We start from the raw sequence: 19,746 nt of genomic DNA on the forward strand, positions 1-19,746 counted from the left end.
TTACTGTTGTGTAAGTTTGGTAATATTTGATATTGTATGGCTATGTTGATTTGTAATCCCAAGAAAATGAAAAAATATGCAAAAAACTCTAAACTAGCTAGCTTTTGAGTCTGTAGTAAGAGCCGGTCTTGGGGGGTTGCGGCAGGTACGGTCACATCGGGCTACACAGTCACGGCAACAATAATTTTTTTCATAAAAATTCTGAATTTCTATAAATTCTGGACTGAATGGGAAAATTTTTTTTTCTTTATAAATTTTTATAATTTTTATGTTTTTGGTATTCGGAATTTCCATCAAAATTGGAATTCTAGATTTTCATCATTTTCTGGAATTCTGGATTTTCATCATTTTCTGGAATTCTGGATTTTCATCATTTTCTGGAATTCTGGATTTTCATCATTTTCTGGAATTCTGAATCATTTGAATTACTTTTCTTTCATTTATTCTGAAACTATTTATTTTATTTATTCTGACATAATTTCTTTGGTTTATTCCGAAATTATTTTTCATTTATTCTGAAATTGTCTGTCATTTATTCTGAAATTGTCTGTCATTTATTCTGAAATTGTCTGTCATTTATTCTGAAATTGTCTGTCATTTATTCTGAAATTGTCTGTCATTTATTCTGAAATTGTCTGTCATTTATTCTGAAATTGTCTGTCATATATTGTCTCTTTCATTTATTCTGAAATTGTCTGTCATATATTGTCTCTTTCATTTATTCTGAAATATTGTCTCTTTCATTTATTCTGAAATATTGTCTCTTTCATTTATTCTGAAATATTGTCTCTTTCATTTATTCTGAAATATTGTCTCTTTCATTTATTCTGAAATATTGTCTCTTTCATTTATTCTGAAATATTGTCTCTTTCATTTATTCTGAAATATTGTCTCTTTCATTTATTCTGAAATATTGTCTCTTTCATTTATTCTGAAATATTGTCTCTTTCATTTATTCTGAAATATTGTCTCTTTCATTTATTCTGAAATATTGTCTCTTTCATTTATTCTGAATTTTCCAAGTTTTCATATCCTGATTTTAGTTTTCAGATTTTCATGACTTTTATTTCCTGAATTTTCGATACAGCTTTCCCACAAAATATATAAAACCGGCGCTCAGAGGCACCAACTTCAGCCGACTAACAACCGCTATGTCGTCAACAGGATTCGGATTCGAATCCTGTGGATGATTCGAGTCGCGATTCGAGTCCTTCACGATACCCACACATCTTCAAAGTGGCCGAAAACCGTTTTAGTAGAAAGTTTTAGCTTCTCTCTTTTGCAATAAAAAATGTCTGCTTTAACACTATAGAACAGCGGGTCACACTATAGCCAGCGTGGTCAGCTGGCAGGATTAATAAAATTATTCACCCGTCGTAATTGATACTGATAATATCCATATGGCTTCAAATAAAATAATATCTTAGGTTTACCATAAATCATCGAGGAGGATGCATGAAATTGCTTTTATACATGCGGGATATGACTAAATTTTGCCAAAAGCTGCAATTTTTTGCTTTCAATGCAGTTTGGTAATTACTGCTGATATTTCTGAAGGGTGTTACAACAAAGGGCTGCTATAGATCGCAGTAAACAAAAATGTATTTCACGAAACAAAATATTCAAATGACCCGATGACCATATTTCATTACGAAAAATAAAATTCGGTAAACTGGGATCTTAAATAATAATCCGTAAAATACGGGACATCAACAATTTTCATCAAAATCATTGCAAGAATTAGGCACACAATCACCAATCGCATTTAAAATTCCAAAAAAACGGCAAAACGCTAAACCTGACAAATGTGAGATGAATATTCATAATTTTCTCGCCATAATTATCATAATATAATTCATATTATAGAATCGCTGGTATGTGTGTATTCGCGACTTAGGTAAATATTAGAAATTCAAATAAGTACCGTTGAAAAAACGGGACAAATGTATAAAAAAATCGGAACAACGGAAATTACCGGAGTGGTCCGCCAAACTGTTTCAGACATTTTACTAGTCAGACAGGTTGAGAAACACTGCTATAGGAAAAACCTAAACAGCTAAAAGAACAAATTAAAAAAAAAATGCCCGTAACCTAATAGCTAAACCTTGAAGAAGTGTCCATGTAATCGCGGTAAAGAACGCTTTGCTGTCACTGGCATCAAACTCGACAAAATAGACAAAACAAAAAATTAACATGCTAGCCTCACGTCAAAATTTTGTTTGAAAAAAAGAAAATAGCATTAATGTTTTGAATGGATTTCATTATTTCCCATGAATATAAAATAAGAAAGTATTTCGCCGTATTCAGAAAAAATTATATTTGGATGATAAATAAACAAGCGACAAAAAATTAAATTACATCGATATTGTTTTAAATTATTTTGGTGCAAAAATTTCTTATCCAATTGATTTCTCTTCCACGGATTATTAATGCAAAATAGATGAATGATACTGCTAATTCTTTTTCCAATAAAGTAAGAATTAATTCATTTGACGGTGTTTCTTCAATGAAAAAAAAAGTAACTGAAAAGATTCTGATGAGGCAATACATTTTAAGAAACTGTAAAGAGCATATGTTTTTTGCAAGAAATGAGTCTCTATCACGTCACTGATGATTTGCAGCCACATAAATGGAGTCCCATCCATTTATTTATTTTGTATATTTTTTCTTGTCTGTGTTACTCCATTAAACATAACAATCGAAACAAATCTCAAAAATTACGAGTATTTCGCATACGCATTGCTCCACTCGTAGGAATTGTTCTTTTCTTTTCTTCCATCTTATTGTTTGGATGTTTCTTGGGGTGATTGCATTCACTTCGTGCCCTTAACCACCTGAACGAGATTCAATAAGCATCGTATCAATCAGGATTTGAAAATACATTAAGCGCTGTAGGAAGCAAGAGGATGAAACATAACGAAAACTTCAGTTTATGACGTGGGAGATTCTTAGAATTGGTGAATAAATATGAGAATTAATTCGAACTTCTGACAAACTGCTCTTTTTTCAGACTGCCACTTAAACTATTGGGAACGTACTGTACGAGCGAGTGCATTGTCCCGATAAAAGCAAAGATCGATAATAAACCTGGTTTGTCAGTGGCTCTTCCTTTTAATGCATTGCTCTCAGGGGAATTTCACAAGTCATGTTTATGTTCCAGAACGTCCATATTCTTTGAATCAGAGACGTACTTATTTTTGTTCTGTATATTTCAAGCTTTGTAACATGATTATCATCTTCAATCAAGGTATGAAATATGGAGTTTTTTTTGCACATTGAAGGTAAAAAAAAAGGAAGAATATTTGATGAAATGCACACGTGTTGGATATGATATGAATAATAGGTTTCTTATATACAGTAAAAGTAGAGGTAGGTAAATTTTGCAAATGAAAAATCCCAATTTCGCAAAAAAATTCTAAGTGAGAGAAATTTGGTTTATTCACAAAAATAGAAATATTTCAAGTTAAGAATTTTGCATTCACTCGCAAAAAAATTTTCAAATCAAAAATTTTGCAATCATCCACAAAAAATGGTTTAGAATAAAAAATTTTGCATTCACTTGAAAAAAAAATTAAAATTAAAAGTTTTGCATTTTTCATACACAAAAATATTTTTCCAATCAAAAGTTTTGCATTTCTTTTCAAAAAAGCGAACTAAACACTAACGAGAATAGTTTTCTTTTTTGTAATTTAATTACGAGTTCAAATATTGAAGTACTGTTCACGGTTGAAACTTCTAGAATTCAAGTGCTCAGCAAGATTACAACCAATTTTCTCTTCAAAAAGTGTAAATTATAAAGATTCCGTGGAAAAGTGGTAGAAACCAAATTTTCGCAATTATTCATTAAAATAGATGCGCAAATTTCTCATTTACCGCATCTATTTCATAAATACGAAAAATACGTATCCCTTTAAGTATACGTAATTCATTTCTTCAAGTAAAGAGCACGTCAACGCATAGCCATTTCCAATCATGAAGACGATTTTTTCGTCTATGTTCATAATAAAAAATATAAAGAAATTTATGTATAAAAATAATAGTGATTATAATCCTAATCACTATTATGATCCATCTGATATTCGAAGAATAAAGTATGAGTAATTTAAACATAATATTCGAGTTATTATCCGTATCCAAAGAGAAAAATATATTATTATTATTATTACCTTCACATAAGTGCATTGTCAATATGGTAGTGACAGCAAAAATCACTATGTTGTAGAAACTTCTGTCCATTGTTTTCTGACTGGTGAACTGAAAAATATAGAGAAAAATGATTATAATTATGAAGAAAATTATGTAATATTCATGCAAAGTAATTTAAAAAAAAGTATAAATTTTTAAGGAAATAAGCAAAACTTTACGAACACAATTTTATTTCTGGTGAATCCCCTGATGGAAATTCTGCTGATATTTAAACTATTAATTTATTTAAATGTTAAAAAATAGCATTTCGGTTTAAAAAAAATCAATGAAATTTTTTTGCAAATTTCTTCTAAAATGTTCATATTAAGTAATTAAAAATGTAACGAAACTAATTTTAGTTTATTTTAAAGAAATAAATAATATACTACAAAATTTTATTTTTAAAATATTACCTTTTAATTTCTTGCGAATCCCTTATGAAACAACAAATTTTCAAAGTGTTAATTTATTTAAATGTAAAAAAAAAGTCGCACATTGATTTTAAAAACCGATAAATAAGTTGTTATGTGGATATTTCTTTAAAACGTTTTCTCGAATTTTCATATTTGTTAATTAAAAATGAAAAAAAAATAGAATTCTACGCCACTTTTCTCATTTCTAGTGAATCCCCTAATGAAATTCAGTAAATTATCCAAGTGTTAATTTATTTAAATGTGGAAAAAAGCATAGGTTGTAAAAAAAATCAATAAATAAATAATTTTTAATTGCTTTTATGTATTTTTCTTGAATATTTCAATCAGTAATTTAAACATTGAAAAGCTGAACCATAATATTTAAATCTTCAAGATTATTTATCTTAAATATATTTATAATCATTACACTGAAGTTATTATTTGCATCCTTGAAGTTTTATTCATAAGTTTCATTGAACGACTTAATTATGTAAATATATGGTGGGGTAATATAAATTTATTTCTCACTGAGGTGGAGAAAGCTAACTATATCAGCAGTGATGCTGACTACCTTTTATTATCGCTAATTAATAGTTATAGTTAGATATGATGAAAGGTTGAGGTTATTAATTGAATACGCTCTTTTTAACATCGTCTTCCATCATATTATAAGCAGAACCATTCTCAGGAATTAGAGTTAAACTACCTATACTTTGCTTTAATATTTATGAGAGACTAATATATATATGTCTCTACCGTGGTCGATTCATCTTGATATATTGCTAATGGGATTAATCGATACGAATTGAAGAACTTTTGCCGACAATAAACGAACACGAAACACTAAGTTCATTACAGCAAAAGAAAAATGAAAAGTCCATCCATTCCATTCAAGAAAGAGAGAAATTGCTATTGAATGAGCTTTGAGAATTATATATATAATACGTCTCCTAATGTATTACGTGCTAACTGAGCAACACCGTAAGGAGAGTCTGGAATTTCGAGACCCCGACTCGAGTCTCGAGGCTAAATCTCCTCGACAAGCTGTGATTATCTCAGAAGATTGATTAAAACGAGTTGCAAATAATTTCCTCGTGGTGGAAAGTAATCTAAAGAGTAAGAGTCCATATCGCGGAATCGTCATCCAACCTTAATGGACCAACAAATGTGTCAGAAGCGCAAATGGATTTTCGCTAACGTGATCCAATGGAAGGTACCGAATACTCAATACTACTCGTATGGATAATTTTTCCGGCTGTTCTTGTACATATGTATGAAGACAAGCCTCCGAAATCGAGAAAAAAAAATGGACTAGGATGGAAGGTTCAATGTGAACGAAAATCTCATGAAATATTCATGGAAAAGACAGAATTACACTGATTGTCAGATTCATCTTCATTGCCGGATTACATGACAGCACGCAAATCGATATCGTATTTCGAGATCATTTTGGTGATAAGCTGACGAGAGAAAACCTTCAGAAGATGATATTCAGTATTTGGGAAGAATCACGACTGGAAATATTTGCACAAATCATTATTATTATATTATTATTATTACCGGAGGATATAGGAAAACATAATAAGAAGATAACGCTATATTTTGATATTAAGTAAAGTACGAATTATTTTTATGATTATAAATAATAAATATTATCGCTTTGACCAAACATATTATTGATTTTATTTTTATTCATTACTGAATAATTTTTAAAAAATATGTTACGAAGTGTTGAAAATCGTAATGTTTTTAGTATAAATGAATTATTTCTCATAGGAATGTGTATGTGAGGTGAGTATACGGTTGAGTAGTAGTAAAACAAACTGATTAGCTGTCAGTATATGGCTGAGTAGTGATTATTGTTTTGTATATTAATATGGTATATATTTTTCAAAATTTTATGGAAATGAATTAATTTTGAGAAAAAAAACTTTCTCATAGATTTCTTGAACGATTTTGATTTATTTACATTTGTATGATACTTAGACTGTGGCAATTTTGTTATTTTCAAATATTATTTACACGCTTTTTTATACACAGTTTTTAATTTATTTATATTCTTTTTCAATATATATTCAGTATATTCTTTTTATTTATTTATTCAATTATGCTTTTTTTAAATTTCTTTACATTCCTTTATTACCCCCGTCGATATCATTTTATGGGTTCCATGAAACATGGAATGTTTCTAGGGTTTCTGTAGCCTTTTTATTTACCCATGATTCCTTCGGACAAATATTTTCTTTTGGCAGTGGTAGCCACTGTCTCATCTACCCAGCAGTTAAAAATACAGTAAATGAACTTTGCGGGCTTTCATCAGAGGGCAGTACTTAAAGTTGAACTTTCGGGAGGGAGTTTAAGATGGCTTCCAGGGGAAAGTGCCTCCGGGAAAAGTGTGATTTATTACATAAAATTTTTGGCAATAAAATTCTAACAAAAATTGTATGTGAAGGTGAATGTACCTCGCATCATCTTGGCTGGAAAAATTTGAACGAAGTGAATTATATCTTCACAAAAAAAAATTGAAAAAAATGAAGATTTGCTGATATTTAGGTTTTTTATGCATTTTGCATTTTTCGAGTATCAAAACTGCAAAAGAATGCTTTGTCTGAAAGAGCTACGTAAAAAAAACTTGTTATCCAAATCATATCAGATTTATAAATTAATTTCGTAATTAGACCCATACATTAAATCAAAATCTATGATTATAATTATGATCACCCTGACCTGCGAGAACAATTTCCGTATTCTAAAGATAATCCTTTAACCGAAGTTAATAGAGTTCCCCATAACTAATAATTAACTCGTAATTTAATGCAGATAAAAAAAATGATTGCATTTTTTTATATCTATAAATTACCTTACAAAAAACGCAAAAATTGAACAGACGTGGATAGTTAGCCATTAATGCAGGTGTTGCTCGATATTATCAGCGGTAATGAATCTGTTTTTCCCTTTGATAACCATATCCTAGTATTTTATGTTCTACTGGTTCAGTTCATGCTCCATATAATCCATATATAATAACACTGAAATCATTTGAGAACTTACGCGTTATGTTGTCATAAACGGTTTGGCACCACCATCACAAAAAAACGTCCGTGATTCGTGATTTAAGGCTTGGCCGATACTGACCTCCAAAAAAAATATATTACATTTTTTTATGTAGTATTATTGTTGTTATTATTATTATCATCACAACGGAGAATGAAGGTCAGGCCACAAACTTGGACAAGAAAACCAGAAAATTTGACCAGATGATACGTACAAGCAAAAAAAGACCCGATAAAATAAAGGGAGAGTTCACACCAATAACCGCTTGGCGCGTGTGTATTTTTTAAGCAAGTTTTTATTTTTCTGCTTTTAACCGGCGATTGCGGATCTGAACCGGTCGGCAATAATTTACTGTCACTGTAGGAAAACAAAATAAGTAGTACTGAAAGTGTTCTTTTTTTCTTCTTCTTGGCACTGTGTGTTTTTCTTTTAATTAGGACATTAACTTGATGAAGGTCCCCTTTGTTTGTGGGTTTCCAAAGGCATTTCCCACCCATGGTGCTGTAATGAAAGTTATAATGAGATAAATAATTAATGCTAATTTGCTAATTATGATGAATATTTATTTTATTGCTCTTTGAGGATTTGGTATGACTGCTTTTTGAAGCGTTAGATGAGCAATTTTAACAACACTTTTTTTAATTGAAGTTTTTCGTTTGTTATAAGTTGATCAATTCTAGGACGTCTGTCTCATATATTTTATAATGTCTCTATTTCAAAGTTCGTGCTATTGGATAATGCAAGTAGGATTCGCACATAGCACGAAATTACCTTTTTTTTTCTTTCAAGCCGAGCATATCTCCGGTCTATCGCAATGGGCAATTCTCTAATGAATGTGCGTTGTGCCGGAAATTTGTATGTATAATTAACAGTCTGAGTGGGTATCCAATATCTTGGGTAGGGTTACCAAACATCTTCCTTTTTGATAATACAGTCGAATCCCGTTTTAACGAATACCGTTATAGCGAAAATCTCGTTTTAACGAACACTTTTCAAATCCACCAGAGAAGTTCACATAGAAACAATACAAAAACCTGAATTCCTTTATAACACAATTTCGTAATAACGAAGTGATTTCTGCGGTCTCTTGGAGTTCGTTATAACGGGATTCGACTGTATTTGAAGCGTCCTCCTACAATTTAGAAAATTCGCCTTTTTGCCCTCTTTTTTCAGGTTTCCGAGATTATTTTTCTTTTTTTTCTCGGAAATTATTATTTTTTTCACTCTGAAGCATATCTCTTCATTCATATGAGGAATGTGTGTGAGTGTGTTTCTCCACACATGTTTACACCCTCTGACCAATCATTGTCGAAATTCCCAGAATTCAGAACCCAAGTTGACCCCAAGCAGGTCAGATGCTATTTAAGCCCGGAATTGCTTGCTCCTACATAAAAAAGACAGTCCAAAAAACAAATGCGGAAGAAGAACACCTCACACCAATTTAAGAATACTATTGTTTGCTCACCAACATCTACTGCGCTGTACTGAAGTGGGGAGGTGTTCGGAGTAGAGCTTAACAAAACACAAGGTTCTTTGCCAAAGAAAAACCCCCGCTTTGCCCGGAGCAAAACAATAAAATTGACTAGACAGTGGGAGCAACTCAGAGATGGATCGCTATTTGCTCTTTCTTTTCAGCGCGATTCGGTTTTAGTTGGAAAAAATTATTGTTGCGGTGGTGTTTTTTTTTTTTTTTTTTAAGTATCGTGGCACCATCTGTTGTGAAAGTTGGTGAAAAGTGACATTAGCAAGGATGCGTGCACAGGCGGCCCTCTTTTCTCAATTTTAGAATCTAGTAACCCTAATCTTGGGTGAATCTTTAAATTATTATCTTAATATAAATCTTACCATCGATTTCAACATTTCGAATTGTGAGTAGAATGTGATAATTGAATATTTTATCGCTATAGGTCTGCGGCTCTCTGTGGCGAGGCTTTTAAACGGAGAGATCGGCTCGTGTTCATGCTTCAAAATTGGGAATCACAGTAAACCAACTTCAGCCGATCAACACTGACAATTGCAAGTCGTCTTTGGGGTTCAAACATGGCGATACCGAGCATGAGGTAACTAGACGTCCATGTTTGAAGGACCTGTACTGGCGTCCCAACCGATTTTTACGTTGCTCCGGGAAAACACAGCACAATTTGATCGAAGTAGGAATTATTTAGCAGAAAAGGAAAAAGTGGGATATGTAGAGAGATTTGATTATTTTTCCTGGTTGTTGTTTTATTTAAATCTAGTCACCCCAATCCAATGAAAGTTACCTGATATTTTTCTGATTTTGCTCTTTCCCATAGGGATTAATCTATCTAAAACGCGAGAAATGGGACTCCGATTGTAAACATCTATTTTATTTCCAATGGCATCAGCAGATAGATCAGAGTCAAATGAAAAGGATTGAGGGTTTGTCTAGGATCGCAGTTAGTTCTGCCCATTTGAATTCCATATCCATAGCTAATTACTGATATCGTCGTCTCATTACACCTTTTGTCCGAGGTTGTGAGTGGTTCCATCATTACACCTTCAAACAGAGGAAACAATTTCTTCTATAGAAAAGAAAGAGTCGTCTCAGAAAGTTTAGTTTTCGATTATTTCTAACATTATATAGTTTTAGGTAAATTTACAAATACCGAACAAAGAGCACAACAGGCAATCTGCCCAAAGATGTAAGCTCTGTTTAGATAAATAACAGTATGAATTTTTCGTGAACCTTTCAAGATTCGAACCAGTGCCGTCTCAACGTATGGGCTCACCTTGGCACGGCTCGGGGGCCTCACAAAAACGAGAACCGGTTGAAATTTTCGAAAATTGGCAACGCAGGGCCTCAGAAAAATCACTTGTCCCGGGGACCCATGACGCCCTTAAGGCGGTCCTGGTTCGAACGCTGTAGAAAAGTCAAGAACTGTCCGTAACAAGAAACATAATATTTTCAGCATTGATTTGGTATGACCTGGCTTGGCTTAAACAAGAAGATAACAATCAAAGTATAAAATATAAAAAGCAAATGAAAACATATCTATCAGAATATGTCACGGAAATTTAGAGTCCCATATCTATGATGTTATTGAACTATGCACGAAAAATACCTTCGAATATATATCCTCAAGGTCAAAGCTGTAGAGAAAAAGATTACTTGTCAGGTTGGAGAAAACACGTTGAGGTCAATCATGACCTTGAACCGATTTTACGCCGAAGAAGATTTGACTGGTTACAGATGTCCTATATATGAATATAAAATGTTAAAAAAATCTAAAGTTTAAATCAGATTTTAATGGTTAATTTCATTTACTAATCTATTGTGTATCTTCAGATAAACACTCGCCTATTAATCTTGGTTCTAAAAATGTGGCATTGAAACGAAATCAAAAATACAATCTAATCAATCCAATTGGAAAATGTGGGATATGAGCTAGTGTCCATTGGCTTTTCCAATGGACCTTTGGGCTTAATGGGACCTTAATGGCTTTTCCACCTTAGATTAATAAAAGATTTAAATTGCTCTTAGCAATATAGCGAGCTTGTGATCCTGATCCTTGATTAGTATTTCTTCTTCCAGTGTTTCTCAATATATGGTCCGAGGACAGCAGGTCTTCCTCGGAAATGGAGCAGGTTATCCCCAGGAAAAATCGATAAATTAATTTTGATTGAATGAAAAAAGATTTAGTTGCACGAAGCTGATGTTAGCAATATTCTTATGAGTTCAATTAAAAAAAAATCAGGCCCTTATAATTGGGTTGGCCATATTTGATCGAGAAAAAATACGGAAATTATCCAATTCTAAATACATGGAATATCGCTAATTGTCTCCAAATAGATGAAGTTTTCAAAGTTAAAATTACTGCAAATTGCACTGAACTAAAATATGTTTCACGAAAAAAAGAAACGTCATCATGACCAGGGTGATCATATTTCACACATTAGGGAGAATACTGGAAATTAGTTCTTGAATACGATGGGACATAGCAAAAAAAAAAGTTCTTTAAGCCGGAAAAATCTATATAATTACAGCTAATATTGCTGAAAATGCACCAATGGATAGAAAAGAAAAAAAAATCATTTGAAATCGCATGAAGTTCTTGCAATGAAATTCACGGAAAAAACACTGAGCATGACAAACATCTGAGATGCATATTTATAGATACAATTATCATAATATAACTTATAAATTATTATAGTCATCTTCATTCTCTATTTCAGTAAAGATTATAAATTGAAACAAGCTTTGTTGAAAGAACAGAGCAATTGCATTAAAAGGAAATGTGAATTTCATTACCATTACAATAATGTTCGATGAATACGGGTTAAATGGTTACTCATCTCAGGCTGTAAGTTGCTGATCTGTCGAACTGTTTCGGACATTTTACTGGTCCTTTTGTTCAGAAACGTTAAAAAACGACATCGAGATTTTAATACAAATATTTATTGGAAAAATTAATTAAAAAGAAAAATTAAAAAATATTACAATCGTTAATTCTTCCAACAAAATGTAAAGCCTGATAAGAGAATCTCGAAAACATCCGTAACTTTTTAGAAAACGTGTGAAAATATAGTACATTTCTTTAGAAGACGTGAGCAGTCAACTTTGTGCTATGCTTCAGAGAGAATAACATCTCCGTCCATCGAAAACGGTAAAACCATCTACTTAATATGGTGTTAGATCACCTACGCGTAGGCAGCCACGTAAATAAACATCAACACGGCACAATAAACCGTGTGTGGGTGGATGCATTGTCCTGGTCACCCTCATTGAATTTACATTACTCCCACAGTATCCCTTCTGCCTCGTGGATGAAACCAGACCATCTATATTGACCTGACGCATTAATGAGGTGAGGTCATCCCAGTTCTCGTCGATGATTCTGTCTCACCTGGTTTATATATCATCTCTGATGCATAATAACCGTTGCATAAGATGAACAGCAAACCAACATTGCTGTTTCGTAGATGTTACTAGCCGTTGTGATATACTAATTCGCCTTCATCTAAGTGGCGTAAATCTCCTCCTTAACTGATGTAATATGCGAAACACAATACACACAACCACACTTTGTAACTACTCTCTTGCAAAACTAAACGGTAAATTTCAACCATCGCAACCAGTACTTTTTTCTCGCATGGGCAAATTAGGGCTGCCCTTACCAGACACTCGGGCCCAGTGCGGAAATAATTGCGGAGCTAGAGTCGTCCTAATAATTTCGACTCTCCCCATAGCCCCGATTTTATATATTCTGTGTATAAAAGGGGAGTTGGCATCCAAAAATTCATCCATCGAAAATAAATAATGAGACTAACACTAAAAGTCAATAGTGAAATTAGTATTGCTATGTTAAAAGCACGAAAATAAAAAAATAAATGATCTAAAATTGTAGATCCACATACAAATCTACAATTTTAGACCGATCGTCGTCAAATTTTGCATACATATATATTTTACATTTATTGATGCAGAACATTATTCCAAAAAGGGATCTGTAATTTTCATTTTAATGGCGCAAGGGGTCCATTTCGTATATATAAACAGGACCCGACTTGAATGATAGAGAGTATTTTAAAAGTTCGTCACAGAGTGTCCAATCTTTGAATGTGTGCCAAACCGCGACTAGTTCAAATGCCCGAAATGGATGAAAAACTATCTGGCAACAATGGTTCACGTGCCTCAACAATGACTTTCGCAATGTTTACTCTTTGGTTATCGTGGTTCTCTAAACGTGCTCTCAGATACGCCCATCACTTTACAGTGGTTTCTCACTTCTTCGATGCTCCCAGTATATTCAGAAAATCCGAGCAGCGCCGGGTATTATAACTAGTAGGTGTTACATAAAATAAACGACATAAGTGTATTTTCAACCACGTTTACAGACCCGCCACCCGGAATCTTTTCAAGGACAATTAAGAGGTCCATGGACCCCCTGAAATATTTTCAAGGTTTCTCAAGATGCCCTTAGACTCCTGGTTAAGAACCACTTCTTTAAAAAATGTGATATGTAACTGTAAGAGCAAGCATTTACTTTTGCTCGGATAGATCCAAACATGTGAGGTATTTTGACCCGAATCACTCGAAAACCTGATCGAAAACTTTGTATGTTTAACTTTCCCTAAAAGACAACAAAACAACAAAAACAACACTAATCTTTGATAACGCATCAGTAAAAAAAAAGAAAGTGACGAATGCCTCTTGCTTACTACGAATAGTGAATATTTCAACCATGAAATATAGTATGAAATACGTACGTAGCATTTAAGTCACTATTTTTGGACATAACCTGCATATCAGTCGGAAATTTGTAGGCCCTGCGACGGTCTGGTGGAATTGGTTTATTTGCATTTGCATTTTTTTTTTTTTCTTTCTTAATATAAGATAGCTGCTATTGAGTTTTTCTGTCACGTAACGTCTGCAATTGCAGTCGTCGCAGATGAATCACAACAACATAGGCATCGGTTCTCCCTTACCACCACCACCACCACCAATAAGTCTGTCTACTACTTTTTTTTTTCCACGGCGAACAAGAATAAGAATAAGAAGTCTGTGTCTGAGTTTTTCGCATGACTGAGTCTCACCAAAACGAAATACTTCCGGTGTTCGACAACAAGAAGTGTCACAAAGATGACGGATTCTAATAAATTTTGTTACTAGGCCGAAAGGACAGACATGCAAAAAAAATATATATTATTATCATTTTTTTTTTAAACTCATTTAAAACAATCTTCGAGCGGTTAAAACGATTACACAGCGGTGTGTGATTTTAAGCATTTATCTTCTTCCTCGTCTCATTTCTGGTCTCGAGACTTACGAGACTTAAATCACTTTTTTATTTTTATTTGAGTCAAGTTTCGTCATCATTTGCGTTTCGTGCTTTGAAATGGTTCCACCACGAATCATTTAACTTAGAACTATGATCCTCGAAAAGGAAAAAAAACTGTCCTATCAACATTTTCGAAAGTTTTGAAGAGATAGTTCCGCAGTCACTTCTTTTTTTTTTCTATTGGCTAAGTACCGCTACAAAAATGTTACCTTTCGGAATTTTTCTCACGGACACCAATTTTACCCGAAACCGCAAAATTATTTTCTGAAATGAAGATTTTTGTTTTTCTTTCGAAAGTGAAAAATATCCGTATAATCTGAGAAAAAAGTATTTAAGACAGTATTTTTCGTTTATTTTAGAGTTTGTTTGTCTGCTTATAGGAACGGTGTTATTTAAAAAAAAGTACACGAAGAAAAATTTTGCTACCTTTATTTCCTACGTATAATCCGTGAATTTATATACGTTAAAAAAATCGTAATTTGTAAATGTTGATTAAATGTTGCTCTGTGTCTCATCTGCTTCTTTTTCTTTCTGAGAGATTGAAATGGAAATAAGTATTTTTTTAAATTTTATTTGTAAAAAATAATTTTTCAAAGATTTATAGACGGCGTACATACGTGAGTAGGAAAATCATTTTTCTACAAAAACATAAAGGGGGCTCATACCTTTTGACATGTTCAGAAAGCCTTATAAACTATGATACTGTACTTTATTATACTCAAGTATAAATATTATTAAAAATACTATATTGCTAAAAATTGATTTATTTCAAATTTAGTACATACACATTTTTGATTGTATTTGTTTGTTATGGCAACATAATATTTCACACACATCTTTAATAGCTATTTTTTGTCAATTTTAAAATATTGGAAAAAAAATTGATAACATTTGCGCATGATAAAATAGCATGACATCAATGGAATTCAATAAAAATTGATTCAAAATTAAAAGAAAGCTGTTCAGTTCACATCAAATGAAGTATCTCATTGGTCAATATTGTTTAAAATTCAAAAAGTAATTATAATTTTAGAGTTGGTGAAAAGAAAATTTGAGGATATTTGAAAAAAATATTTTCAGGATTTTTGTGAAAGAAACATTTCGGAAAAATTGAGGAAATAACACGTATGTGATAGTTTTTCAAACTTTATTAAGATTAAATTTAAAATTAACAATTTAAAAAATATAAATTGTAAAAAATTAAATATTTTTTTTAATTGTTTAAACATTTTATCATGAGAGTAACGTGTTAACAGTACATTTTTTTATATTTGAAAATTTGCAAAAAAAACGTATATAAAACGTTCACACAATTTCACATTTGTGTATAAAATTTGAAATATATAAATCAAGAGTTTAATAATATTTTCAACTATATTTTTAATAAAGTATAATTTTTGAGGCTTTTAGACCATGTTTTATGAGCTTTATTAATATTTCATAATTCATGAATGAAATTTGCACGTACGGCTATACGTCACTGCGGACTATACAATGCCACTACTCAAAGATGCAAAATATGCCATTGAGGATTACACGTAGGAAATTATGGTAATTTTTTCAGACTGAAAGCCAATATAAGAAACCGCATACAAATTGCATTTTCATTTCTTCTCGATTAATTTTGGATCAGCATCAGATCGAGCATACTCACATTTATATACCGTCAGTATACCGCTGTAGAGCCCAAAAATATCTCACGACACTCCAGACGGATCCCAGCATCCGATTTGGGAATCTTGGAATCACTGATTTAACAATTCGTAAAATCATAAGAAATATTCCAAGAATTCGATTACAGTAAACTATCGCTAGTCTGACACATATCGAACTAGAATGTGTGGATTACCGAAATCGCTGGATTACTGGAAGTTAATTGAAAAATCCCATTTAAATAATATAAACCACTGCGCACAAGCATGGTTTTTCTCTTCTATGCTCAAATAAAACCCGCCTAAAAGCAGCGAATAACTGGACACGGCCGGATATTCGAGAGTCTACTGTATATTGATTATGAAAAAAATCCAGCCGATCCCGTTTCATTGGCTCTAAAGATTCACAACCGGTGATTAGCAGATATTTCCTGTCACACCATGTTAAAAAAATGTATAAATATGACACCAAGTGCTCATTAAATTAAAATATATATTATGTATAAAAATGGAGCCACAAAGTGTTGATGTATAATTTTGGAAAATAATTTCTAAACGACTTATCTCTATGCATTACCATGGAAAGTGAACATGAATCCCAGTGAGAATGAAATTATTTCGATCCATCAACTCAAGAACTTGGGATAAAAAGAAAATAAATTGAAATCATTGAAGTGATTGGGAAAAGAAGAAAATGGAAAACTTTCTAAAGATCATCAAAGCAGGCCCGAACAACTGAAAACGATCAACTGTCTGTTGTATGGATGCTAGCCGCTATTTGCTAGCGATAAAAATAAATTGCTTTCAGGCACGACAAGGTTAGAAAATAAAAAAATAGATTCAAACACTGTGAAGACCACTATCTGTTGCCTCGGAATCAATGGAATTGATGGCTATGTGCTTGCTTACACTATAATAATACAACTTAATGATCATTTCCAATAGCCTCAGACAATACCGTTGAAAGATTTGAAGCGAAAACTATCTGATTTGCATCTGTGAGTCTTTTCTAGCTTTAACGATGCGCTGACGTCTAGAACAAAACATGGTTTCAAATCCGTCCCATCTGGATGATTATCGGTATTCAAGCTTCTCTCTTTAATGAGCGATTATTCATTCAAATATATTTTTAGGGCAATATACAGGGTACCCTTTCTTACAGTTATTAGTTGTCCGATAGCTAATTACACCGTTCATCAACAAAATCGTAAATTGAACGGAAGTAGCCAATTTGTATGGATTTTATGTTGTTAAAAACGAAAACGCCAGATAAAACTGATAATTAGCTCTAGTTTTTATTTTACAGTTTTTACGAGCGTCGATTGTGGTGAATTGGAATCGTGCAGTAAATGTAATTGAAAAGAAAATCCTCTCTCCCACTAGTAATAGCTGAGCGAAGAAAGGTGCCATGTAGGAGAGGTTAAAGGTGTGGTGTGTTTCGTTGTTTTGTAAATGGCTATATATATATTTCGAATTTATTTAAGTTTTCACACACACATTGTGTATGCAAAATGCTTATTTATGGCTTGGTGATCTCATTTTCTCATTTTAGAATGCCCCGAGTTCATGTGAACTGTCATAACAGCTTTTGCTATGTGTATTGGCGTAAGCGGTAGAGGCGCACCACCCCCCCCCCCCCCAGAGCCGAGATTGTGGTGCATTTCTATCATTTCTTTTTCCCCTCCTCCTCCTGAAAAGAAGAAAAAATGTTGCAAAACCTCCCTATCGAGAAAAATCTTCCGTACGCTATTGGTTATATGTGTGGTAACCTTTTCTCGTTAGAAACAAGTGATCATGCCACTGATTAAAACAGCATATCACCATTATTTTCGACCTGAAATTGGAGACCAAGATAAGTAAGATAGATCGGGGGCATGCATATTATTTGCAACACGTGTACCAAAAACTTGTGAAATGGATGATAAAAGTCGTTTAATGTTTTTGCTGTGCCCATGATTTGGAGAGAATTCACAAATCATTCAACAGACTACTATTTCTGTGTAATACCACCTATTCAGCAAGGAATATCTAAGAAGAAGTGGAGGAACTGCTCCGGAAACACCAAAAGAGTATCAATTGGACTGTGATGGAGGAACAAGTGATGCCGACGATTGCCCTTCATATGATTCTGATTTTTCCTGGGGATGAACACGGTTAGAGATTCCATCAGGGCATTGCTGTCATTGAAAAAAGGTATGAAAGGAAGTAGAGCCCTGCAATGTTGGTAGAGCACTGCTGGTCAATCAAGAGAGACGCTCCAGAGATACAGTACAAACGGCAGGCAGAAAGAAAGCGCCCAACTTGAAATCGTAATAAATGCAGTTATTTATTATGTACTTTGGCCCATGCAATCATAGTTTGTCATAAAATTTTCCAATAAATGCATGGAAGGTTTTTGCAAATTGTACCTTATAACCATGAATCATGTATTTCATCAGCGTCATTCATCACAAATGAATTACAAACGGTTTTTTAAAGACAAACTCGAAATCGGTATGACAAAACTCGAGCAGTTACTATGAATTTTCAAATTTTCAAGCCGCTAGAATCACTAGATGAATTATCCTAGCTTCACAAATTCATCCAAGCAATTAAAACCAAATTCTAATCATTAATATATCATATGAGATCTTATGGAAATATCCATCGCACCCGAAGGATCTTGCTTATCGACTAGTCTGCTCACGATACTATCTATAGCCTTATTCTAAGCGAAGTAGTCCAGGCTCTTGGTTTGTTTCATTGCACGACGCAATGAATTCAATTGCTTAATGCAATACTTACATAATTCGAGAGTCAGATCGTTTTTTCCATTTCCTTCAGGCTTAATCCCGGCTCTGTGTGGTGGCTTCAGTGAGATATAGCGATCACGTTAATCGCTGCGCTTCCATCTCATTTTTCTTTTTCTTTTTTTTTTTGCTATTGCTATTAGAAGATAAAGATGATGATGATTTGAGGTTCGAGCTCCTCTCACGGATACTATTACGGGCAAAAAAATAAAAATTGCCCGAGTTCTGATGATCATTACAGAAGCACGAATAACACATCTGAGCTTTAACTGGAATCGATACGTCTCATTGTTTCATTGACAAAGAACACAAAGAAAAATACTCTATTTTTTTATTATGTTTTTTTTTCTTTCTATCTTACTAAATGTAACAACAAATGAAGATCGTGATTTTATGTTAGGGGTATTGGAGATATTTCATTTGTTTTTATTCAATCCCTACATTCACAACATTCTACAGACCACCGAAGTCAAAGATTTACAAGTGTTGGCGAGTGTGGGCTATCGATGTCACACAAATGTTGCGTTCTTAATTTTTCTTATTTTTTGATAATTCTGTAAAACTCCCTACCTATAGGGCAGTGATTATTAACCAGGAAGTGCATGGACCCCCCCCCCCTCCTTGGGGGTCCTTTGGGAGGTTTCAGCGGATGATTGAGCTTTGATGAGAAAACAGTTAAATCATTGTGTTTATAAATTATTATTCGCTGAAGATTATTATGTAAAGGCGTCCGTGGCATTCATATTATCGGCGCAAAGGATCCTTGGAACACAAAAGGTTAAGAACTCCTTCTGGAGGGCCAGTTTTTTCTGGATTTTTCACTTATTCCAATTTGATGAATTCACAATAAAGA

At 33.1% G+C, this 19,746-nt stretch overlaps 1 protein-coding gene across 2 annotated transcripts in view; it reads right to left on the reverse strand.

The window, feature by feature from the left end:
- The window catches only part of LOC149086764 (uncharacterized), an 88,919-nt gene that overhangs the window by 42,772 nt on the left and 26,401 nt on the right, over positions 1–19,746 (reverse strand). For both annotated transcript variants that reach the window (XM_089231135.1, XM_089231134.1), the window contains exon 2: positions 4,167–4,254. In XM_089231135.1, the coding sequence (XP_089087261.1) occupies positions 4,167–4,236 (70 nt within the window). In that variant the 5' untranslated portion in view covers positions 4,237–4,254. The remainder of the gene's footprint in view (positions 1–4,166; positions 4,255–19,746) is intronic.

Source organism: Pholcus phalangioides, unplaced genomic scaffold, assembly GCF_987345545.1.
Source record: "Pholcus phalangioides strain wild (caught in Gottingen) unplaced genomic scaffold, Ppha-v1.0 ptg000004l_1, whole genome shotgun sequence".
Taxonomy (NCBI): Eukaryota; Metazoa; Arthropoda; class Arachnida; order Araneae; family Pholcidae; genus Pholcus; species Pholcus phalangioides.